We start from the raw sequence: 24,428 nt of genomic DNA, 5'->3' as shown, positions 1-24,428 counted from the left end.
TTTCTGCTTTGGAGTTTTCAATGAAGAAAAAAACAATTTAAAAACTAGCTTATTATAAAGATAAATGGTAATATTACCCCTTCTACTAACAATAACAATTTTTAATTTGCTATTAAAGTGTAATTTCTTTGTTTGTAGCATAAAGTGGAACTCTAATTCGGTGTTTCTCTCGGAACCTGAAACTGTAACATCCGGTGGAAGTAAACAAAGCAGCCAGCTCGGTTAGCATCCTGCTAGCAGCTGTCGCCGTGTCCAGGTGTGTTGTGAGTCTGCGCAGCAACAATGTGTTCCGTTGAGCCTCTGAGAGAGTTTATCAGAGAGAGACTAACTGCTGCTGCTGAAGAAATCTTCACCCAGCTGGAAAAAACCATCGTCCAGTACGAGGAGGAGATCGACCGGCAGCGGAGACTGCTGGACCTCACCTGGAGACCCCGAACCGAGCCGAACCCCGCAGGTAGGTCCGGCTGGCCTCCCAGGGTCTGAGGAACCGAGTCGGGATCACGGGGAGGATCTGGTGTCGGGTCTGGTTAATCCCGCGGAGGAACCAGGGCTGCTACGCCTTGATGCGCAATTTCGTACCACTGTTCCGTCCAAAACCTACTTCGGTTTCGTACCTGTTTTATCTAACATGGAGAATCTAACATGCAGAAACAAACCCCGGAAAGTTTCAGGGATTAAAGGTTTAATTTGTGGCTCTGGTGGATTTTTCGCGTTAAACGAGTGACGTACAGCCATGTCATCGTGTCGTATGTTGCTTTACAGTTCAATTTCCTAGAATGCAGATTACCACTAAGTGCTAGCATGCTAGCTGTTAGCGTGCTCACGGGGTTCGCTCCATTTGTGTCCCAGCGAGGAGTTCTGGCCACCGGAAGGAAGGCGGGGACGTTTGGACGCCATTTGCATCAGGCAGAGCACGCCAAGTACACCTCGCTGCAGCAAACAGGAAGGGGCGGGTCAGTCTCATACCTTATTTGGAAATGGGACCATTGCAATCCGGAAGTGAAGGGGGTGCTGTTTCCTGTATTATCTGCGGTCTCCCGTTTTTATTTTCTTTTTAAATCTGTGATATATCTTCAGCTTTAGGAAGGAGTTTCACTCTCAGCATGTTTTTGAACTTCAATCTTTTATTTACTTCAGCGCAGCTCACAGTTTTTAACAAATTCTGTAGTTTTCGGTGTACTTCTACATCTGCTCCTTAGTCGCATCTTTTCAGGCCTGCTACTGCCTCTAGTGGCGTGGAGGTGGTAACACAACCAATCTAATTACATTACTAAATCAGAATACCACAACGTCTTTATTACTTATTAATTCTGGCATTACTGGAACAGTAAAAGATAAATTCCCTCACAAATGAACATACCTTTCCATTTTCTTAAGGAAGTAGAGCTAATTAAACGACATAAACAAAACCTGAAAGTGATTCCAGTTTCTCTTGATGGCCAACCTGCTGAAACTGGCAAATTTTAAATTCCTTGTGTCATTCCTGGACAGTCAGCTCCACTTTGCTGAAAACACTGACTATGTATTTAAGAACTGTTCTCAGAGACTCTATCTTTTAAGAAGACCCAGTGATCTTGGGGTTACCCAACTTGAGGTTGTGTACAACCTCTAGTTGTACACGACTAGAAAAAGTTAAAACTCAAGTTTTAACTTTTCATCTTCTCGGCTGGTTTGGTCACATGAGCTGCAGACTAACAGACAAACTTTAAGAATACTTTGAATGGCAGGTATAACAGCAGGTAAATGGTGGTGACACCAAAAACATCTCTGTCTCAACTGTTTGCTGAAAGAACATGGAAGATGGCAGGAATATCTTAGCAGAGAGCATCCATCCTCTTTATTCATCAGTTTGACCCTCTGAGCTCATGTAGATGTTACTGTGTTCCTCTGGCAATAAGAACATTTATTGATGGTGCAATAATTATTCTTAACCAAACTAAATAACATTTACCTATAGCGTGCTAAGTGTTTTGCTCTATTCACACATTGTTGATCATGTGATTCTATGAATATAATGTATCGTTTTAGAGCCGAAGGAAAATTTCCACCTTGATAGATTAAATAGTTTTATCTTATTTTTTCCTATATATAAGAATCTACCAATAAAAAGTCTCTAAAAATAATAGACATGGCACCATAAAAACAAAAATGTGAATTTTTGCTTATATCTGTTTAACAACCCTGGTTGTAACAACCTGGGTTGTTATTCCTAATTTGTTTATTATTGACTTTTGCTGAATTAAATTTCTTATGTATATAATGCACATGGTAGTTTTATTATAGTTGATCATGTTGTTTTTCATGTCTCTTTATTTCTTTGCTTCCTCCTATAATTGATGGAGATATACAGATATTATTTATAATGTATAAAAGTATTGTTTGTCATTTAATTAACTCTATGTCCTTAAGAAAATAAAAAAATATGGTGTTTTATGAGATAATTTATCTTTTACGGTGCCAGTAATGCCGAAATTAATAGTAAATAAAGACGTTGTGGTATTCTGATTTAGTAATGTAATTAGATTAGTTGTGTTACCACCTCCACGCCACTAGAGGCAGCAATGGACCCCGAAAAGATGCGACTAAGGAGCAGATGTAGAAGTACACCGAAAACTACAGAATTTGTTAAAAACTGTGAGCTGCGCTGAAGTAAATAAAAGAGACAATGCATTTATATCAAAATGCATTGATATAAATTGACTTGCAATTGAACAGGTTCTACTTATTTCTAAAACCAAAGTAGAAAACAGCTCATAAAATAAGACACAACAGTTTTAAACTCAATACAGCAGTTTGACCAACAAAGATAAAATCTAAAAAAACAAGTTTTGTTCTTCTTGAACATCTCTCTACATCAGTGCAACAGTTTGATCTACAAAATAAACAAAAATTATACTTTTCACGTCTAACAGACACCTTAGCTCCTCACTGTTAACTCAGTCTCACTTTCCAGCCCTGCATTCAGTAACTTACCAAAGATCCATGAAAAACACTGAGGCAAAAAGACTAAATGTTTTTTTTCTCCTGTCATTTTCAGCCGCAAACATTTAACTAAAATATCTACAGATATGTGTTTCTGTCTCTGCCTCCCTTTGACTCTCTGCAGCCTGATGTTCCTGCCTGGATTCATGGATTTACAACAGACACTACAGTGATGTACAGCGTCAGAATGTGAACTAAATATATAAAAAATGTTTTTATCATACAGAATGAGAATTTAAACTTAATTTTCAGATGTATACATTATTATACATCTCAACTCTATTTACTGTGTAGCAAAAATTTTCACTATTTTTTTTTAAACCTCTCCTCAAGCACTTTTCTTATTGTCTTCTAACCATTAACCTTATGGTGTGGAAATAATGAAAACATATTGAAACGTTGAAAGAAATCAACCTGACATCAGTCTCCTCCTGTTCTCCTTTCTGGTTCTATCATAATTAATATAATTTTTATATCTTCACACCCTGAAACGCCAACTGGCTCTCCTATGTCTTCCCTGACCTGCTCCTCTCATAATAAAATAGTTTAGTTTATTTAAAAATTAAAAACAGTTAATACATATTTCAATAAACTAAATGAAGACCTCACCAGAGCTTCTTCACCTTTCTTCAACATCATTCTAGCACTGCTGTTCTCCTAAATATATAATATAATATAATATAATATAATATAATATAATCACATGTTAAGTGGTCGAGTATGATCAGGTGTTGCTCAGTTTGCTGCTGTTTCAGTCTAAATCATTGTGACTAACTAGACTAGCTAACTGTTAAAGTTAGTGGTAACATTTTGGACATGTGACTATTCCAGAATTTAAACAGCTAAACCAAAAAGATTTAGTTCTATATATGAAAGTAAACTGACAACAAGATGTTATAAACAAGCGATATTCATGGCAACATTCCTGACAGATCGTTTACCTCCTTCTAACGGAGTTTCTGACTCCGCCTGCTGCTGCCTTTACTCTGAGCCGTTCAGAGGGGGGAGGGGCAGGAAGCGCTCTGCTGAATGCGCTGTTATGCGCCTTCAAAATAAAAGCACGCGAGTGGAAGATTTTAAAATTCTTCGCAACTGCAGTGAAATTATTGTGGGGGACGAATGTGGCTCTCTCCAATATTGGGGGGGACATGTCCCCCACGTCCCCCCCCCCCGCTTCCTACGCCCATGGCTGTAGCTATATAAATATTTAGGGGCTGCACAGTGGAGCAGTTGGTAGCACTGTTGCCTTGCAGCGAGAAGGTCCTGGGTTCGATTCCCGGCCCGGGGAGTTTGCATGGTGGTTCTCTTGGGGACTCCAGCTTCCTCAATAACTGTTGAGTTATTTCTGGATCCTAAACCAACCAGTCCTACAGCCATCACAGCTGCTGCATCAAACACATCTTGTAAATATTTAGGTGTGTTCATAGACAGTGATCCCACTTGGCGAACACACGACAAAGGTTCAGCAGTGTCTCTTCTTTCTTAGGCGACTTCGACTCTAAAATGATGATGCTGATCTTCTGTATGGTTCTGAGAGATGGCATCACTGTTATACAAACCCAAGTTGAAAGTCTGAAGACGGTCACATCCCGTCAGAACACGTCCTCATGGGTTCAGGCTCAGGGTTCTGGTGCCAATAGGACCGTCTGAAACATTCGTTTGGACCCTCACCCAGTTCTACCTCACCACATATCCCCAACCCTGTCCATCAGCCTGAACGGGTCCAGACAGTACCAGGAGGTCCAGACGGTACCAGGAGCAGCATGTAGAGGATGTTACTGGAAACGGTGATGGGATGAACTGCAGATCTGACTTCTGAACTTTTATTGTTTGGCACTTTTGACCGTTTCCAGTAACATCGGAAACGGTGTATAAGATAATAAAATGTATCTTATAAATTAGCTAAAAAAATCTTATTTTATCTGATCCTCCAAAAACATGAATGTCAGGTTAGTGTGTGTGTGTGTGTGTGTGTGTGTGTGTGCGTGCGCGTTTGTTTGTAATACCTCGTGGGGACCGGAGCCTGGTCCCCATGAGGGGAAACCCTGTTTTTGGGTCAGGGGTCAGAGTTAGGGCTAAGGTATGAATTGAGTTTTGGTTGGTTAGGGTTAGGAAAAGGGTAAAGGTCAGGTTTAGGCTGTAGAAATGAATGGAAGTCAATGGAAAGTCCCCACAAAGATAGCAACACAAACATATGTGTGTGTGTGTGTGTGTGTGTGTGTGTGTGTGTGTGTCCTCTCTCCCAGTCGTTCTGAGCTGCAGGATATTTGGATCTTAGTTTTTTTCAATCCAATCAAATTTAGAAAGATAAATGAAACATATTATTGAAAGCTTTAAATCTATAAAGTCTAAATATTGGATATGAGTCGGAAATCAAATCAAACTAATTTTTCTTAAACCCTTGACAGTGTATGTTACGTTTGTGTCTAAACAGAATTGATCACAGAAAGTTATTCTGCCTGAACGGTGAATCAACTCATGAAAATCTTGAGTCGAATGAAAATTGTCAGTAAATCTGAACCCAGTCAGCTCGTCTCCATGGAAACGGCGCAGGTTCATTGGAAGTTCACTTTATCTCTGTCTTCAAAATAATTTTGATGAGTTGTGTAAAATTGCTTCTTTTTATCCTCTGATGAATTTAAAACATTTCTTGACGCCGTGTGATGATGTCATCATTATTTAATAAGTCACAGTCAGATGTGTTTATGTTCCACATCTAAAATCATGAAATGAGAGAAAATCAAATGAAGTCTGGGAGAGGAAACAGAGGACGAGAAAGTTGAGTTACTGAAGTCGGAACCGGTTCTGATCAAGAGAAGCTGGTAAAGACTTCAAAATAAGAGCATGAATACAAACGTCTAACTACTTCAAGAATTTTTCAGTCAACAACCAAAACTTCAACACAACGTTGAACTGATTCATCTGAAAGTTAGTAACACTTTGACGGGTTGTGAATAAAACTGTCATAACTGAAAGTTTACAAACCAAGTAAGTTAGCATTTTAGAATTTATCCAGAAAAATAAATTTACGGGAAGCTAACTGCACTAAACATTTGCAAAGTCAGCCAAAGTGCTAAAGCACTAAGCTAATATTAAGTTATGTTGTTAGAAATTTAGCACGTTACAATAAATTCATCCTGTTTGATGTTTTAACTGAAATATTTTCTGTTTGCTGATTTTCTTCCTGTTTGGTTCATCCAGGTTTCCCACCTGGTCGTTTCTGTGAGGAGGACGTCCGTAAAGACCAGCGGCTCCTTCACCAGGAGGAAGTCGGACCTCCCCAACAACAACTACAACTCCCCGAGATTAAAAGGAAGACGAAACCACTGCAGCTTCCAGAGGTCAAAGACGAACATGACGAACTGTGTGTCAGTCAGGAAGCTGAGCAGCTCATTCTGAAGCAGGAGACGGAAACACTGATGGTGACAGTCGAGTATGATGAACCCGAACCAAGCAACGACCCACTCCTCCCTCAGAGATCTCCCAAAGCCGAGACTCTGGAGTCGGGGACGAGCAGGTCTGAGGAGCTGGAAGTAAACTGTCTGTCTGAACCAAGCACAAGTAGAACACCTGTCAAATGTGACTTCTGTGAGAAAGAGTTCAGGTTTCAGTACGCCATGAGGCGGCATCGCAAAATCCACACCGGAGAGAAACCGTTCTCCTGCAAGACCTGTGGGAAGAGTTTCATCAGAAAGTTTGCTCTGCTGACCCACATGAGGGTCCACACTGGGGAGAAGCCATACTCCTGCTCTGTCTGTGGGAAATGTTTCCGCTGCAGCAGCGACCTGTCAAAGCACACCAGCATCCACTCCAGTGAGAAACCGTACTCCTGTGAAACCTGCCGGAAGAGCTTCACCACCAAGCGCAGTCTGATCCTCCACAGCCGGTGTCACTCAGAGGAGAAACCTTACTTCTGTCCCATTTGTCACAAAGGCTTCAGGAGGAGTGACAACCTTTCAGTTCACATGAGAACCCATATGGATGAGAAACTGTTCACATGTGAGTTCTGTGGTAAAAGTTTCAACCAGAACGTCCATCTGGTGATCCACAGGAGGACCCATACGGGGGAGAGCCCGTTCCCATGCAGCATGTGTGAGAAACGTTTTAAGAACCGCTCTGCTCTGAACAGTCATCTCCGGCTGCACGCTCCAGACCCGCTGTAGGAAACCAGAACAGAACCAGAACCAGGAGCTCTGCTGACACGCCCAGTTTTCAGATTGTTTTATTCCTTCTGGTTCCTTTGAGGCGTTTCCATGGTTTCCATTGTTTTCGGGTTTCCATTGTTTTCGGGTCAGAACCGGGTGTCTGGGTCCGGCTATCTTCAGAACTGCAGAACTTCTCCATGAGGACTTAAGGTCCAGAAACGTCTGGTGACCTTGTGACCTTTAGATCCCATCCAGGTTTATCTTGACTTTGTCCGTTTTCCATCTGAATGCATGAATTACATCTGTAGATTTTTTTTTCAACTTAAATGTTAAATAAATCTAAATAATCCGATTATGTAGATATTTTCAGATATGAGAAAATCAGCTTCAGTTCAGCAGAAACATTTTAATAACTTTGATATGTATTTAGTAACAGCTTGAGGATTTCTGCTCTGAAGTACATTTAGATTTTCATACCATGGACCATCAAATGGGATAAATTGGAGGAAATTATATTTTAAATCAGAAATGAAATTATTTTCTTTTTGTTTAGAAACAACCTTTAAAGTCACTAAATGTTTTTTTTTAATTATTTCTGAGCTGCAGATGTTCAATAATTTGATTATTAAAAACTGAATTAAAATGATGTAAATATTTTTAGGAAATGACCTCAGTGGTGTTTCAACCCTCGGAGGGTTAGGGTTAGGAAAAGAGGGTTAGGGTTAGGCTACGTCTGTTCACAAAGTCAGATTTATTTATATAAACTTTACAACAGGTATAAACTGAACCAAAGGGCTGTGCAAAAACAACACAAATAACAAAACAGAACACAAAACAATACGTCAATTAAATGCCAAAGAGCAAAAATGAGTTTTAAGAAGTGATTCACACACTGATGATGGGAATCAAACTGGCAACCCACGGACTGCAGGGCTCCACCTCAGACTTTGACTGGACCCGTTCAGAACCAGAATTGGGACAAAGTGGGACCCGTTCCTGAGGTTTCTGCTGGTTCTGGTTTCCTGGTTTTCAGTTTTAACTGTTTCAGAATCATAACTTTTATTCAAATTCAAACATTCTGACTGAATCACATCCTGATTCTCATCGTCACCACTTCCTGTTTCTGCGTTTCTTTCTCTTTCTGAGTCAAACTCCACCCAAAGCTTCCACTATTATGAAATTAATAAAAACCCAACATCTTGCTTTGAACATCACAGATTTACATCAGACCCATAAACAGAAGTTTGGACGGGTTCCTAACTGAACGGTACTGCTGGGTTCTGTTCAGTATTACGGCCCGTTTCTAAAGTTACACTGTAAAAAAAATTCAAAGCAATATTTGGGTTTATTCAGCCTGTGGTAGAAAAAAAAACTTCATTTTTTAGTCACAGTTTCACCGTGTTTATAAATGTCAGTTTCAAACTAAATATCAGACTTTAAACATTTAGCTGAGAACTAAATGTTTAGTTTGGAACATTTAGAAACGAATAACGGCAAAAATATGAATGTTAAAAATATTTTTTTTCTCTGACGGGCTAAATGAAGAAAAATAAGTAAAAGTTTATTTTGTTGTAAAAGTGGAAAATTATGAACCTGGGATGTTTAGTGAACAATTTCTACACATTTCATGCATGTTTACAGTTATTGTGTTGAAACCATTTTATTTGTGTAAAATCTGGGATCCTCCTGGAGTTCTGATCAATATCTGCATCAGCAGATGACCAGTCCAGCTTATCCACCCAGTCAGACGTCCCAGTTCCTCCCAGTTCCTCCCAGTTTTCACTCAGAGCTTTAAGTTTAATTTTCTAAGTTAATTAAAAATGTTTGTGTCTGAAGAAGCCCGCAGCATCACTCCTCCTGGACCAGCATGAAAGTTGGTTTTTTATTCTGTTAAACTCAACAGAACGTTACGACATGAAGCTGCTTCCTGCCAGGTCAAAGGTCAGATGGAGTGGTTCAATGAAAAATGTTAAGATGTTATCAGTAAAGGTCAAATAAAACCTCAGAGGTTAAAGAGTCTCCAGCACAAATATTATTATTCAGAACCGACAAGAAGGTTGCAGCAGGTTCTGGTTCTGGTCCAGGTTCTGGTCAAGGCCTGGTTTTACCTGATGGTTTCTGTTTCTGATTCATTCTGATATTTTTTTTCCTGAACTTCCTGTTTTGTCATCGCTTGTGTTTTCACAGGAAAATTCCTCAGAGCGTCTGACCTTTGACCTCTGCTGAGGCCATCTGAGGTTCTGCTTCTGGCCTTTACAGTGACAGCAAACTGAGCCGAGTTCTGCAGGTCCGCTTGGTTCCTCCGACCCGGTCCGTTTCACCAGAACCTCGGCCCTGAAGCGGGTCGGCTCTCAGTGGATCTGAAGAAATGATTCAAAATGAAACAAAAATATTTCAATAAAGCGGTCAGCCCGCAGCATGACTACTTTCTAAATTGCGTCTTTGTCTGATGGGAGAAGTGATGTCATATCCTGTTACTAATGTCAGGAAAGCTGCTGGACAGGAAGTTGGCCAATGTTTGGTCTCCTGGAGCGACCTTTGTTGACAGAAATGTTGCTGGCTCCGCCCCGACGCCGGCCCTTTAAAAGGAAGATGTCCGCTCTGCAGCAACACTGAAACGTCCCGCAGCAACTGAAGGCACCGCGCTGGAAGATGCATTCAGGTAACTTTGAAATATTCCACATTAGTAACAGAACTTTATTTATTCTGAGGTGAACTGGACTCTACCAGAACCCGGCCGCTTCCTTCTTTCAGTGTCGTTACCATGGTTACCATTTGTGTCGTTTCCAGGAAGGATGTTCTGGTTCAAAGCGGTCCTGCTGGTTCTGCCCGTCTGCTCCAGTTTCCCAACAGAACCAAAGGTTTCTGCTGCACTGAAAGGTTCCGACCCAAACCCGCAAAAATAATAATAATTACTTCTGGTTAAAATGTCAGATTCTGTCCAAATATTCCAGGTTCTGAAGAAAAACATTTTTATTCTTCAGAGGATCTGAAATAATCTGACTTTTTTTCCCCATTTGGAAGAAAGTTATAAAACTATGATTTATGGATGGGTTCTGCGGTGAAACCAGGTTCTGATCCAGGTTCTGGTTCTGGAAACAGATTTGAATTTAGAAGAAACGATTTCGGCTCCAAAGCTTCTGGTTTCATTTATTTGACTGAAAGTTTCTTTTCAGATATTTTTAGGTTTTTTGTGGGACAAAAATTTGAAGAAAATCTAAAGATCAGTTTGAGGTGAAAGTGAGGCGGATCCAGGTGAGGCGGATCCAGGTGAGGCGGATCCAGGTGACCAGGTTCAGTAACAGTCGACATGCAGGAAGTAGGCCAGCAGATTTAAATCAATAAACCAAAGAGGATTTTTCATGTTTTCTTCACAGAAACTTTAGTTTTAATCAGCAGGAAGTTCCGATTCAAACATTGGAGTTTCCAAATTAATGACTCAAAACTTTTTCTCTAAGTAAAACTTATGAAACTTTAATGTTTTCTCCATAACTGGCAGAGTGTAAAATGAGTTTCTGACCCGACTGCAGGAGGAGTCCGGGACGTTTATGAAGAGCTGTGGCAGAATAACACGGACGTGGCCCAGCAGACGCTGACGGTTCCCTTCCTGCAGCACATGCAGCGCGGCGACCTGCAGGCCGACGACTACGTGGCCTTCATGATGCAGGACGTCCTGTACCTGCTGACGGTGACGGACCTGCTGGGGAACATGAGCCGCAGGCCGCTGCCCAACGACCTGAAGACGTTCATGCAGGATCGCTACCAGAGCTACCAGAGCTTCTCCAACTACATTCTGGACCGGTTCAAGCTCAAAGTAAGGAGGTTTTCCTCAGGTTGGTGAAACACAGAGAGGTTTTGGTCCTGAACTTCTGCTTGCTGCTCTGCCAGGCGCCGCTGGACATCAGACCCATCCCGGCCTTGGAGCGGTACCTGCTGGACTACAGAACCATCATGGACAAGGAGAAGCCCATCTTCTTTGCCGTGAGTCTGCTGCCCTGCTCCAGGCTCTGGATCTGGATCGCCAACAGCCTGGAGGAAAGCTACTGCAACGCCTACTTCGTCTGGAAGAAGGGCAACATGCACGGCAACCCGGAGAAGCACTACAAGGTTCTGCTCAACAACAACCTGAAGACGCCCAACCAGATCAAACGGGCCAACCAGATCTTCAGGCAGCAGATGCAGAACGAGCAAAACTTCTTCGCCGCTTCGCTGGTGGAGTAGAGCGACGTCTGGTCCCCGAACCGGTTCCAGAAGCAGAGTGAACTCTCAACTCTGGTACCGGAACCGGTTTACCACAGTGGAGGTCCAGAAGATCCAGTCGGATCACGACAAACAGCAGCTTAACATAGAAAGAATATTAAGTAGTTCCAGCTGTTGTGAAATGATAATTATCAATCTGAATAAATAAAGTCTGATTTCATTTCTCCGATTCCTGAAGTTTCACATCAGCTTCAAGCATGAACACATCAGTCTCTACGGTGGCCTGCAGGGCTCAGAGAACCACCATAAATACAAATACCAGACATGTTTAGCATTACACCATGTTCCAAATTATTATGCAACTGATATTTTCTCAGATTTTCCTTCATGGTCGATGCAAATGATGGTCAGTATAATGTTCAAGTCATGAACTATTAAAGTATAAATCTAATTTTACTGAACAAACCTCCAAAGAGAACAGTATTTCTTTCACAAATAAAAAACTGAAACTGTTCCCAATTATTATGCACAGCAGATTTTCTAACCATTTTATGGATTATAAAGTGCAAACGGTCATTCTCTGAAAGTTCAGCATTAAGTGGTCACAGGTAGTGAAATCAAAGCCATTTCAAAGTAAAACACCCTAACAGACAGTTGCACGTTAACGTAGGACCTTCTTTACATCAGCTGATCGATTCCTGCTTCCACTGAACTTGTGAGTTTGTGGATCGTTTCTGCTTTAATTTCTCTGCAGGATGTCAGAAAACCTTCCAGAGCCGCTGATTGATCTGAACTGCATCTTGGTCTGAACCCTCAGATCTTCTGCTGGAGGAAACTCCAGAGGCTCTCAATAGGTCAGAGGTCAGAGGAGGATGGTGTCCGCACCATGAGTTTTATGCCCATAGCAGCCAATGGCACAGAGGTATTCCTTGCAGCTTTCTTTGTCATGCATGAAGATGATTTTGCTACTGAAGGTCCGGCTCTTCTTTTTGAACCATGAAAGAAAGTGATCAGTCAGAAAGTCCAGGTGCTTTGCTCAGGTCATTTTCACACCTTCAGGGGCCCTAAAGGGGCCGACCAGCTCTCTCCCCATGATTCCGGCCCACAGCATGACTCCACCACCTCCTTGCTGACGTCACAGCCGTGTTGGGACGTGGAGGCCGTCCACCACCATCCACTACTGCGTCCATCTGGACCATCCAGGGTTGCACAGCAGCCATCAGTGAACAAGTCTGTCTGAAAATGAATCTTCATGATCGGCTGGGCCCACTGCCACCGTTTCTGCCTGTGAGCCTGGTTAGAGGAGGCCGAACAGTGAGTTCATGCACCGCAAACCTCTGGAGGACCCGACGCCTTGAGGTTCCACCAGCAGCTTCAAATTACTGTTTGCTGCTTTGTAAGGACATTTTAACAGCTGCTCTGTTAATCCGATGAATTTGTCCAACAGAAACTTCCTCATGCCTTTATCTGCAGTGGACAAAGCATTTAATACGGTTTGATGCTTCGTGTAACCGGAAAAATAATACTAAAAGTAATAAAATAACATAAAACCAGCGTTAAGCGTGACTATGAGGCTAAAGCTCCTCACCGGGCTGAACCTGCATGATGAGGTTAGCGCTGGTTCGTTAGCCACTAGCGCTCCGACCAACCGGGACACAGACATGAACTTTACTGGGCAGACAGCGCCACACGCTGGGCAGCATGTTGAGGTGGAAACGCCGCATAATTGTTTGTTCACAAAGATAAATCATCCCCAACTCTCCTCTGAAGGCGACTACAAGTTATTCCTGTGGTTCACATAGAGCTGCTCAACCAGAGCCGACACGGTTCGTTTTAAACTCCCACCTTGATGTGGAGTTCTCCAAGGAATCGTAATTCCTCACAGGGGGTTGATGTAAACATCCATCAGGTCAGCCTGAGTCCAGTTTGAGTGAGAGGAGAAGCTCGACCAGCGCTGAGGGAAACTTCATCCAGCTGCCACAGAGCAGAGGCTCCAGCGCTGTGATTGGTCGGCGCGCTGCCAGCTTTAAATGCATAAACTATAAACCTATCTATTATAAACTTATCTTTTAGGAATAAATCTGCTCTGCTAGTGAAACACTCAGAGCAACAGAGCTCCGGATTATTTTTTAGCTTGCAATCCAGCTAAAAAAAAAAATAAAAAATTAAGCACTCTTTTTTTTTTTTTACTTTCCTAAAAACACAAACAAGCAACGCTTAGCCTGGCGGGGCGCTAGTACAGCATGGTGGGCTGCCAGGCTTACAATACACTGGGGGAAACCCTGCATCTGAATAGAAATAATCTATACAACAGATTATTTGTTGTATAGATTAACAGTGACAGACAGTAACCGTTACAGAAGTTGATTTTGTATTTGACTTACGATGATTATTGCATAGCACAACTATGGGGTGTCATTTATAAATTGCTTTCAAAATAATCACAATTATAAAGTCCAGAATTTGTAGATTTTTATTCAAAGCTACACATTTAGTGTTCTGATGTCAAAAACATTCAAATATTGTAAATGACAGTTACTGCTATGTAAATGTATCCTTTACAAAAAGCAGGTCATGTAACTGAAGCCTTTTGTGCTCATGTAAGACACAGAGGTGAACAATATGGAGTTTTATCACAGTAAATGATAAACAGCACACTAAATGCCCACTCCTATTCTCACAGTCAAATATTTACAGTAATTTGGGTTATTTAGTCTACATAAAAGAAAGAAATTGGTGTTAATTTTTCAAAGTAAAAACTTTACTATGTTAAGTCATTTTTAAATGTCACCTAAAACTAAACTTCTTAATGAACAAATGTGCCTGCAATATCAGCTCCTATACACACACACATATATATAAAATTCCCCTCTCACCCTCCGTGGGTGGTCTCTTTCATCCTCTGAGCTCGGGTCCTCTACCAGAGGCCTGGGAGCTTGAGGGTTCTGCGCAGTATCTTGGCTGTGCCTAGAACTGCACATTTCTGGACTGAGATGTCTGATGTTGTTCCTGGGATCTGTTTGAGCCACTGCTCCAGTTTGGGGGTGACTGCCCCGAGGGCCCCGATGACCACAGGCACCACTGTGGTCTTCACCTTCCAGGCCTTCTCCAGTTCCTCTCTGAGGCCCTGGTATTTCTCCAGTTTCTCCTTTTTCCTGATGGACTGTCTCAGAGGCCTCCTTGCACAACCTACACCTTGGGTCTTGTCTGGTGTGGTCCGGGGCTTGTTCAGGGGGGTTGCTGTGGTCCTCTCGTGGAGAACCACCCAACCAGCATCTCTTTAGTTTCGAGTGCTTCAGGTATGGGCATCTGGCTGTACTTCCTTTGGAGCTCTGACAGTTGGCTCACTTCCCTCCTTGTTATCTTGATCTTAGCCTGTAATCGTCTTTTCGATTGTTGGATATTGGGTCTCATGGTTGCTCTTATAGCCAAGCATCTCAAGGATCACTGATGCTGAGTTGCATCATTGGTTTCAGTTATGGTGTTGGTAGGGATTGTTCTCAATGCTGCATTCACATCTTCAATGAGACTTTCTGATGGTACTTCACTCAGCCGTTGTAATTGGCGTCGGGGTTGCCTGGTGTTCATTCGGGCCATGATTCTCTCTCTAAGGTCAGTTGCTGCCTCGTTCAGCTCAGATGGTTCATTCATTACTGGGGCTGCATACCCAGTCTTTGGGGTAGTTGTAGTTAACTACCCCCTGTCCTGACATCCAGGCTCCTCCCCCTTGCCGTAGCATTTGTGTTGTACCTCGTCAATCCCAAGTTGTGACAGCAGTTGCTGTTTGTGGATGTTGGAACACTGGATGTCGAACTAACCATTTTTCCCACAGTCTTTGCATGTAACCCCTCTGACTAGGGTTACTTGAGTAGTAGCATTCCAACAGATCCATGTTTTCGTCTCTCGCCCATTTCCATCTTGTTCCAGTAGCCCATTTTTCATCAAGGTGCTCTGGTTCCCCAGCACCTGACGCAGACCTTGTTTGGCCGGGCGACGTCTGAGCCGGCATGTCATGCTTATCAATGTCTCATGGTATGAGGTAGGCTATATAGCTCCACACTGCATAGCTCAATTTCACTGTTGTAACTGTTTGCCCCAGCCTGGATTCGAACCTGGCTCTCTCCCAGGTGGAAGACTGGTGACTTACCCACTGAGATATATATATATATATGCATTTAAATATGAAATGTATAGCCTAATATATATTTGTATTAATTTGTATATTTATATAAATATGCATTGGCATTACTACATAGATCATAAATATATTTATAAAATCTATTTGTGTCTTATGTGTTTTGTAAAATAACCATCATAGATTAAATCAGGATATTTTATTCCCATTTTATTCTCCCCAGTAAGGATATTTAAATATGCTGAACCACATATCAAATTCAAAAATACTTTAAAAAGTAATGTCCTTGTACATGTAGCTATAATAGTTTGAATAAGGTTTCAAACTGTTATAGTTTCAACAAAAGTGTGAAAATCTGTTTAGTATTTAGCAAGTTGTTAAGTGTGCTGATACTTCATAGCACCTGCCAAACATAACGCTGCTCCAAGATGGCCGCCCTGTTAGCAACAATAGGCAAGAGCGGTGCATGACGGTGCGTGTGTGGTTGTTTGTTCCCACAGGCACAAACGACCACACAGAAAAAAGTGGATTTTATCAAAAAATAAATAAAAAATAAAATAATTTAAATTTAAAATCTTAATTACACATCAAGACTGACTGTGTGAACGTAGCCTTAGACATTGGGAGAAGTCAAGCGGACAGACATTACTTTGTCCAGTTTTCAGCAGCCTGCAGTAGTAATTCACTTTGTTGATTCTGATTTCCTGCAGGTAACCAGGAAAACCCAAATTGGAGCTTTAGCTGCACGTCTCCTATGAATCAAGTGGAATTAATTTTCTTGCGAGATGTCTCAATCACAGTGATTATTGTAACACCGATGCATTCACCCATTCATACATTTACACACCGATGATTGTGAGCTACATCGTAGCCACATCTGCCCTGGAGCAGTCTGACAGAAGTGAGGCTGCCATGCACAGGCACCACATGTTGGGCCCTCTGACCTCTCTGTTAAACTGCCTCGCCTGTGTGAGTTTTCATGTGGGTAATTAAATAAAGGTTCTTGGTAAAACCCTTTCCACAGGTCTGACAGGAGAAGGGTTTCTCACCTGTGTGAGTTCTCATGTGACGAGTTAATTGACATTTTACTGCAAAGCTTTTTCCACATGTAAGACATGAATATGGTTTCTCCCCTGTATGAATCCTCATGTGGAACTTCAGATTGCCCTTTAAACTGCAACGTTTCCCACAGATCTGACAAGAGTAAGGCTTCTCCCCGGTGTGGGTTCTTATATGCTGAGTCAAACTGCTCTTCATGATGAAACGTAGTCCACAGGTCAAACAGGAAAAAGGCTTTTCACCGGTGTGAGTTCTTATGTGTGTGAGCAAGGCACTTTTCTGATTGAAACTCTTTCCACAGGTTTGACACATAAACGGTTTCTCTCCTGTGTGTTTTCGTGAGTGAACTTTGAGACCTGGTTTCTGAGTGAAACTCTGTCCACAGATCTGACACGAGAAAGGCTTCTCCCCTGTGTGACTTCTCATATGACTAATCAAAGTACCTCTGGTACTAAAACTTTTCCCACAGGTTTTACAAGCATAAGGCTTCTCTCCTGTGTGAGTTCTCACATGAGTAGTTAACTGACTCCTGCTAGCAAAGGTTTTGTTACAAATTTCACATGGAAAGGGCTTCTCGCCGGTGTGTGTTCTCATGTGAAGAGTTAAATTCATCCTTTGAATGAAACTTTTCCCACAGGTCTGACAGGAGAAAGGCTTCTCACCGCTATGAATCTTCATGTGGTTTTTTAGATGACTTTTGAGAATGAACTTTTTGGCACAGGTGGAACAGTTAAAAGGTTTCTCACCTGTGTGGGTTCTTATGTGTGCTATCAGATACTTCTGAGTGAAAGTTTTTCCACAAATTTTGCAAGATGACAGATTATAATTGGTGTCACTTTTTCGGTGCCTTTTTAGTTTTGTTTTGCGACTTTCCTTGTCTTGCTCAGACTCTTCAGTGCTGGATCCAAAGTCGTCTTCATTGCTTTCTTCCTGATTCTGGTACTCGGCCTCAGCAGAGTTCTGGTCCGTGTTTGGTTCTGGTTCTTTCAGGTCATCGTCATCAGAAACAGGACCCATAAAAGCCGCCGGTTTGAGGTCGCTGTTTGGTTCTGGCTCTCTGGGACGGTCCTGTTCAGGAACAGGACTCACCTTGAAGGTATCCATCTCTTCTTTCAGAACCAGTTCTGCATTCTGACTGACACAAAGCTCATCGTGTTCCTCTTTGATCTGCACAGATTCTACTTCCTCCTGATCCAAATGCACCTCCGCCGCTGGGCTGCAGGGCTGCTGGTCCGTCTGAACCTCCTCCTCCTTGCAGATGTAATGCTGCGGGACGTCTGCAAGCAAAACAAAGGAAACTGATCAATGGGGCTCAGAACAACGCCACACTTTATCCAAGCCACACCGGAATGTGACACCATGTTATCAGAAGCTATCTGCACTGGAGAGGACTCCTGTGTTGCGGGTCTAGAACTAACCAAGCCGACGCGACTCCAGCTGATAACCAAGCAGCTAGTCAAGCGGCTAACCATTCCCTGTGTGTTGCCACAAGTTTATTTTCTCAGATTTCACTCGAGTGTTTGAGGAGAAAAATAAACTTTCACAGCGCTCCGATGTAAAGATGCAAAACAAATATTTATTCCACAGTTTTGCGTAATTGTTTTACAAGAGCACCTGGTTCTTAGCTAACCTCCACAGAAAACAAACTACGGTTGAAAAACCGTGTGGCTCCGTCGATCTATTTGCAGCACCTTCCCTTGTCTGTTCTCTCCTTCGTCATCACTCCAGCGCGGTACACCTCATTTGCATAAATTGCACAGTGGCCAATTAAGCTATGAAACATGCAAACATCTAATAAAACACTTATTCACAATAAAACATTATGAAATTACCTGCATGTAATATAATAGTTCTACCTAAACCTCAACTACAAATGCACTTATTGAATTACTAACAACAGTAACTGAATATTTTCTACATTAACTTGGCCTCCACACCCTGGTTTCGCCCCCCCCCTGCTCCCCTCTGCCCACCTGAGCGCTCCCGCTCCAAAACAACAGTTCAAGCAGACGTGTAAATTAAAACAACTAAGGTATTGATTTTATTGTGTTTTTCACTGTTAGAATCCCAACATGTTCCAAGAAAATGCCCACAGCATGACACCACCTCCACCAGCAGCCAGGACAATTCGTAAGAGGAGGAATGGATCCAAACGCTGATGGTGTTGGTCATGTGACACTGATGCAGTGAAGGATTGTGGGTTTCTTAACTGAAACAGAGAAATAATGTTAGAGATTCAGGAAACCACCGACGTCTGTGATGGCGAACAAAGGCTACAAATATGAACAATGATTTTCACTGATGAGCAGCAGTAACACACAAATAAATTATTTAAAAGTCATACATTGTGATTTATGGATTTTTTTTAGATCATAGGTGGACACGCACCCAAGATGAACATTTCAGACCCTCCATGATTTCTAAGTGGGGTGTTCAAATACTTATTTTCCTCAGTGTATGTATTATAGATGATCATCAATTTTATTGGATATCAATATCGGTCCAAATGTTCTAATTAGTGCATCCCTACTCTACAAGATTTGACCTTAAATAAAGTTAATTTACATTCAGAAAAACAAACTGAGCCATGAAACACTTTGCAGGGGAAAGTAAAAAAAGAAAAGTGATTGCTGCTGCAAGGTCAAAGGTTAACAGCAACATTATCTATTTATTTTTTAAGCTTAAAAGATTCAAAACCAATCAATCTGAAAAAATAAAAACGTATGTAAATGTAGATGTATTTAAAAAAAACAACAAAGAACATTCATAAGAACGCCTGCAAAAAGTATTCACCCCCTTCGACTTCTTTACCCTTTTACTGAAACAAATCAGTCATGACCAACAAAAACTGTACCCACCCATTAATGTTGAAGCAAAAACAGATTTCTACAAAATAATTATAAATGAAACCTGTGACATGAAATTAAAGAGTTCATAAACATTCAGGCTCCTTTAAGAAGCTAAAATAGCTACATGGGTCTGGTTGGAAGACAAGACGAAGGTTCTGGAGAGGCCTAGTCAAAGTGCAGACCTGTTCATAGCTTATCCCCACCAACCTGATGGAGCTGGAAGAGGAAATCAGATGAGTTACCATGACAACCCAGGTGATACATTAGATGTCACCAGGTGACCCTGAACCATCCAATCACTGAACAGATGCTGAAAGCAGGTAGATGAGCCAAAACGCTCCCCGTCTGAACAGAAACTGAAGTTATTCAAGAGGAACGACGGAGCCACGCAGCTTCAGCTGGGGCACCACAGAACCGTCCTGACCCACTGCATCAGACTAACGATGACCTCAGACAGGCAGAAACAAAAAGCCAAGAGAAAATTCTGGGATTTTCAAGACTAAAATAAAAAAACAATTAAGGAAATTATGGCAGTTGAAAAACCTTCACCCTTCTTTAACAAAAACAACCTCATGCAGCTAATACTTCCAGTATGTTATTTATTTATTTACATTTATTTATTTATGTGTTAGAATAAAGTGCTTTCATTGAAAATATCTAGTGTTTGTTTTTTTGGTCTCCAAATCTCAGAAGACAGAAAATAATATTAGAACAAAGCTGGTGTAGAAACAAGAGGTCTCACTTTGACATAAACTCTCGGTCTGTGTATTATTGTTGCGATTTTGTTTTTCATCACTTCCGGTGGGTAGAGTATCCGGATATTTGACTGAAGTCCAAAGTATGGTGAAGGCAAAACTCCTAAATGTCCAGCTCTGGATGCATTTGCTGCCAGTTTGTCCTACAGTCTGAACTCTGCGCATTTTAACTGACCTGCAGCCGTTTATCGTGGCAGTAATCAGTATTTTAACTCTGACAGGTTTAGGTCTACTATTGTTTCAGATGAAGCCCCCTGTCTGTCTTACAGCCTCTGGCCAGCAGGGGGCTGCTGTACGTATCAAGCCTTGATAAATTCACCCCCAGGTCTCGTTTATCTGCCAGTAAAACCGACAGCAAACTCGCTCGGCTCCGAACCTGCTCGCTGTAAGCTGACCCGGGGTCTCCAGGTGAGGTCCAGCAGTCTCCGCTGCCGGTCGATCTCCTCCTCGTACTGGACGATGGTTTTTTCCAGCTGGGTGAAGATTTCTTCAGCAGCAGCAGTTAGTCTCTCTCTGATAAACTCTCTCAGAGGCTCAACGGAACACATTGTTGCTGCGCAGACTCACAACACACCTGGACACGGCGACAGCTGCTAGCAGGATGCTAACCGAGCTATAGGAAGCTAACGTTGCTAGCACCTTTGTTTTCGTCCACCGGAAGCTTTGCCACCAGTTTCCGGTGTGACGCCTGACTTTAGTCGGAGCTGTTTTACCAAACTGAGTGAAAAAAAGTCTCAGAAAAAGCAGTAAAATAAGTTTTTCAGTATTATTTGTGTTTAAAACCCGATTTACCGGATAGACTTTCTTACAACTAATCCGAAAGATACCGTGGCTCTTCTGTGAACACAGTATTTAAGTCAAATAAATTAATTACAGGCCATTTAATACCTTACATCCCTCCAGTATGGAGTGATACTCCTTTGCATTGGGTTTTATGTCCTCTCTGCCTTTGCAGAATCACAGAAACTCCATCCATTATTTTCTTTTTTTAGTTCTGCAGCTGACGAGCTTCGCTTTGTTCTCTTCTCAGTTCAGCAATAAACAACCATATATCAGATTTTTATTTCTCTAAGAAGCTGTGCATTATGCTGCTGATTGTCTCAGCAGCAGTCTAATAAAAAGACCCAATCAATCCCGGATTTATTTATTCTGTGAAATAAAAGCAGCAGAAAGCAGCTATGCAGTAGATCTTTGCCTTTTTTACTCCAAGCTACCAAAATACCAGTGTTGTGGTACTCGAGATCGGTCTTGGTCTCGAGTCCGGTCTTAAGACCGTTTTCTGATGGTCTCGGTCTCGTCTCGGACTCGACCGCATTTGGTCTCGGTCTTGTCTCGGTCTCGGGCTCTGAGGACTCGGCATTTTATTTCAAGACCAGTCGAGACCGCAACTGTGAAAATATCACTAAACGTGCAGCATACTGTCCAGTTTATTTGTTAACATCTTTGTTTTCAGTGGATGCAAAACTCACCGATTAAAATCCAAGCAACTACGCGTTTCTCCCCCTCCCGCTCCCCTCCCCACCTTTCACTCGCGCACGGCGCTGCTCCCTCCTCCCTCCTCCCCCTCCCTTCCCCACCTTTCACTCGCACGCGGCGCTCCAGGACATGCGCAGTGGTTTTGTCTCAGCGGCAGAAAATGTTTGTCTAATCGTCAGTAATATAATAGCGCTGCATAAATAGTAAGAAATCCGATGGCCAGAGCTAACTCAGCAGCGCTTCGTTTTCAGAGACGATGGGGACAACATCTAACTATTTTCGTCACTTAGAAAAGTAGCTCAAAGAAGGTAAGCTCCGTTAACGTGATGTTAGCAAAGCTAGCTGTACAGAGACACATAAGAATTTGTGATGAAAAAAAGTCACTCTGCCTGAATTATTGTGCGGAGATGTTGACTGACTTGTCGCATATATAGGACAACGCTATGTCCAAAAGTCTGCAATATAGTGATGTGACATTCAGAAACAGTCGATTCTTCTCCACGGCTCTTTATTTATTAGATAGGACTGGAGTGTCACTGAGAGCCGTTGTTCTATCAGATTACCATACGCTGTCAGAATAGCATACGTGCAGTGAGTACCATGCCTGTGCATGCGCATTAAGAAGTCCGACCGTCAGAGGAGTTGTCAGTTCACCATATGCAGCAAGTTATGACGAAAATAAGTCATTAAATTGTTTTCAATTATAACTATATAGATATACATGTGTTGTCATGGTTGCAAAGTGTATTTAAAGCAGGTCTGGCTGCAGCTGGAGTCAGCTACAACACACGCCCGTGTAAAACTCACTTAACCGCTAAGTCAGGATGCCATACAACTGTTAATAACAGATCTACGTCATGATTCTATGTTCCTAGCATACATGCAGTGAGTACCATGCCAGCGCATGCGCCTTAAGAAGTCCGACCGTCAGTGGAGTTGTCAGTTCAGCATATGCAACAAGTTATGACAAAAATAAGTCATTAAATTGTTTATAATATGACATAATATGATAACTAGATAGATATACATGCATTGTCGTGGTTTCAAAGTGTATTTAAAGTAGGTCTGGCTGCAGCTGGATGCCATACAACTGTTAATAACCAAGTGTATGATGATCTACGTCATCATTCTATGTTGCTGATTAAATAAAATCATATGGTAATGACAGCGTATGCATGTCTGAGCTAAGCGTACGACTATCTGACAACGTATGCTGATCTGACAGAACACCGTGAGTTCGTGTTAAGAGTATGACGATCTGACCTGACAGAACACCTGTTCTTTGTTCTAGTAATGCTCTGTGTACACTGCATCATTGTGTACCATGCCATGTACATACATTTAATTATGTATGTATGTAATTAAATGTACATACATTTAATTATGTACGTTGATATTTAAATGAACAAATAACTAAAACATAAGAACGAAAGAGCACGCAGAGCATGCACATTGCTCTTTGTTTTTGTTCAAAGTGGCAGCTGTAATGTCTGCCATGGTGTCAGACTACCTGGCTTCATGTACTGGGATAGAGAGTGAAAACAGTCCCGATGAGCGCCTTCTGTTTGGTTACTTCTTGTTTGTTGCTCCTTGGTCAGTGTTCATAGTTGAGTGTTATTTACCATCAGGGCATTGCCTCAATTGCTATGTTTAATGGTGCAACAGTGGTGGATTCTTATATGAGCAATATGGGCAAATTCCCAGGGTGCTATGTTTTTAGGGATGGCACGAGACCATCACACATTGTAACACAGAAATGGAATATTTAATATTGGTAAAATGTATTAAGTATTTAATATCTAGGTGTTTTTATGGGAATATGGATCTTTCAGATTATTCTGAGAAGCAATTTCGATCATATTTTACATTTTATTGTGTCATGTAGCACGGCCGCTGGTCTTGGTCTTGACTCGGTCTCGACTTTCCTCGGTCTTGGTCTTGACTTGGTCTCGGACCCTAAAAGTCTTGGTCTTGTCTCGGTCTTGATACACTCTGGTCTTGGTCTTGTCTTGGTCTCGGGTTAGGTGGTCTTGAACACAACACTGCAAAATACCTACTCTGCTGGTTGGGTGAGGTTGGTGCTACGTCATCTGAAACGCAGCAATATCTGACAAGACTTATTATATTCTGTGATTGTCTATATAATGTTATTTAGTTTGGTTAAGAATAATTATTGCACCATCAATAAATGTTCTTATTGCCAGAGGAACACAGTAACATCTTCATGAGCTCAGAGGGTCAAACTGATGAATAAAGAGGATGGATGCTCTCTGCTAAGATATTCCTGCCATCTTCCATGTTCTTTCAGCAAACAGTTGAGACAGAGATGTTTTTGGTGTCACCACCATTTACCTGCTGTTATACCTGCCATTCAAAGTATTCTTAAAGTTTGTCTGTTAGTCTGCAGCTCATGTGACCAAACCAGCCGAGAAGATGAAAAGTTAAAACTTGAGTTTTAACTTTTTCTAGTCGTGTACAACTAGAGGTTGTACACAACCTCAAGTTGGGTAACCCCAAGATCACTGGGTCTTCTTAAAAGATAGAGTCTCTGAGAACAGTTCTTAAATACATAGTCAGTGTTTTCAGCAAAGTGGAGCTGACTGTCCAGGAATGACACAAGGAATTTAAAATTTGCCAGTTTCAGCAGGTTGGCCATCAAGAGAAACTGGAATCACTTTCAGGTTTTGTTTATGTCGTTTAATTAGCTCTACTTCCTTAAGAAAATGGAAAGGTATGTTCATTTGTGAGGGAATTTATCTTTTACTGTTCCAGTAATGCCAGAATTAATAATAAATAATAAAGACGTTGTGGTATTCTGATTTAGTAA

At 41.8% G+C, this 24,428-nt stretch overlaps 3 protein-coding genes across 4 annotated transcripts; 2 read left to right on the top strand and 1 right to left on the bottom strand.

Annotated features, from left to right (window-relative positions):
- The first annotated feature begins 163 nt into the window (after positions 1-163).
- On the top strand, positions 164-7,792 carry LOC148159891 (uncharacterized). The gene is made up of 2 exons (XM_088004794.1): positions 164-454; positions 6,184-7,792. The coding sequence occupies exons 1-2, from the start codon at positions 283-285 to the stop codon at positions 7,143-7,145; spliced, it is 1,134 nt and encodes a 377-aa protein (XP_087860920.1). The 5' UTR covers positions 164-282; the 3' UTR covers positions 7,146-7,792.
- A 1,763-nt stretch (positions 7,793-9,555) lies between these two features.
- On the top strand, positions 9,556-11,556 carry LOC106927777 (uncharacterized). Of its 2 annotated transcripts, none has more exons than XM_015003560.2 (4): positions 9,556-9,789; positions 9,918-10,007; positions 10,661-10,941; positions 11,016-11,556. In XM_015003560.2, exons 1-4 carry the CDS (start codon positions 9,780-9,782, stop codon positions 11,346-11,348), a joined length of 714 nt encoding a protein of 237 aa, XP_014859046.1. In that variant the 5' UTR covers positions 9,556-9,779; the 3' UTR covers positions 11,349-11,556. The 2 variants fall into 2 exon arrangements, with proteins under 2 accessions (XP_014859046.1, XP_014859045.1); XM_015003559.2 differs by having other exon boundaries at positions 9,564-9,789; positions 10,658-10,941.
- A 2,226-nt stretch (positions 11,557-13,782) lies between these two features.
- Positions 13,783-21,130, bottom strand: LOC106927789 (uncharacterized). Its single transcript, XM_015003594.2, has 2 exons — positions 20,502-21,130; positions 13,783-17,798 (listed from the first exon to the last, which is right to left on the bottom strand). Exons 1-2 carry the CDS (start codon positions 20,671-20,673, stop codon positions 16,414-16,416), a joined length of 1,557 nt encoding a protein of 518 aa, XP_014859080.2. The 5' UTR covers positions 20,674-21,130; the 3' UTR covers positions 13,783-16,413.
- Between the last annotated feature and the right edge of the window lie 3,298 nt (positions 21,131-24,428).

Source organism: Poecilia mexicana, unplaced genomic scaffold (genome assembly GCF_051168715.1).
Source record: "Poecilia mexicana isolate PSO_F unplaced genomic scaffold, ASM5116871v1 scaffold_4, whole genome shotgun sequence".
In the NCBI taxonomy this organism is placed as follows: domain Eukaryota; kingdom Metazoa; phylum Chordata; class Actinopteri; order Cyprinodontiformes; family Poeciliidae; genus Poecilia; species Poecilia mexicana.
The sequence above is the reverse complement of the archived record's forward strand: the minus strand, read 5'-3'. Positions and strand labels throughout refer to the sequence as shown.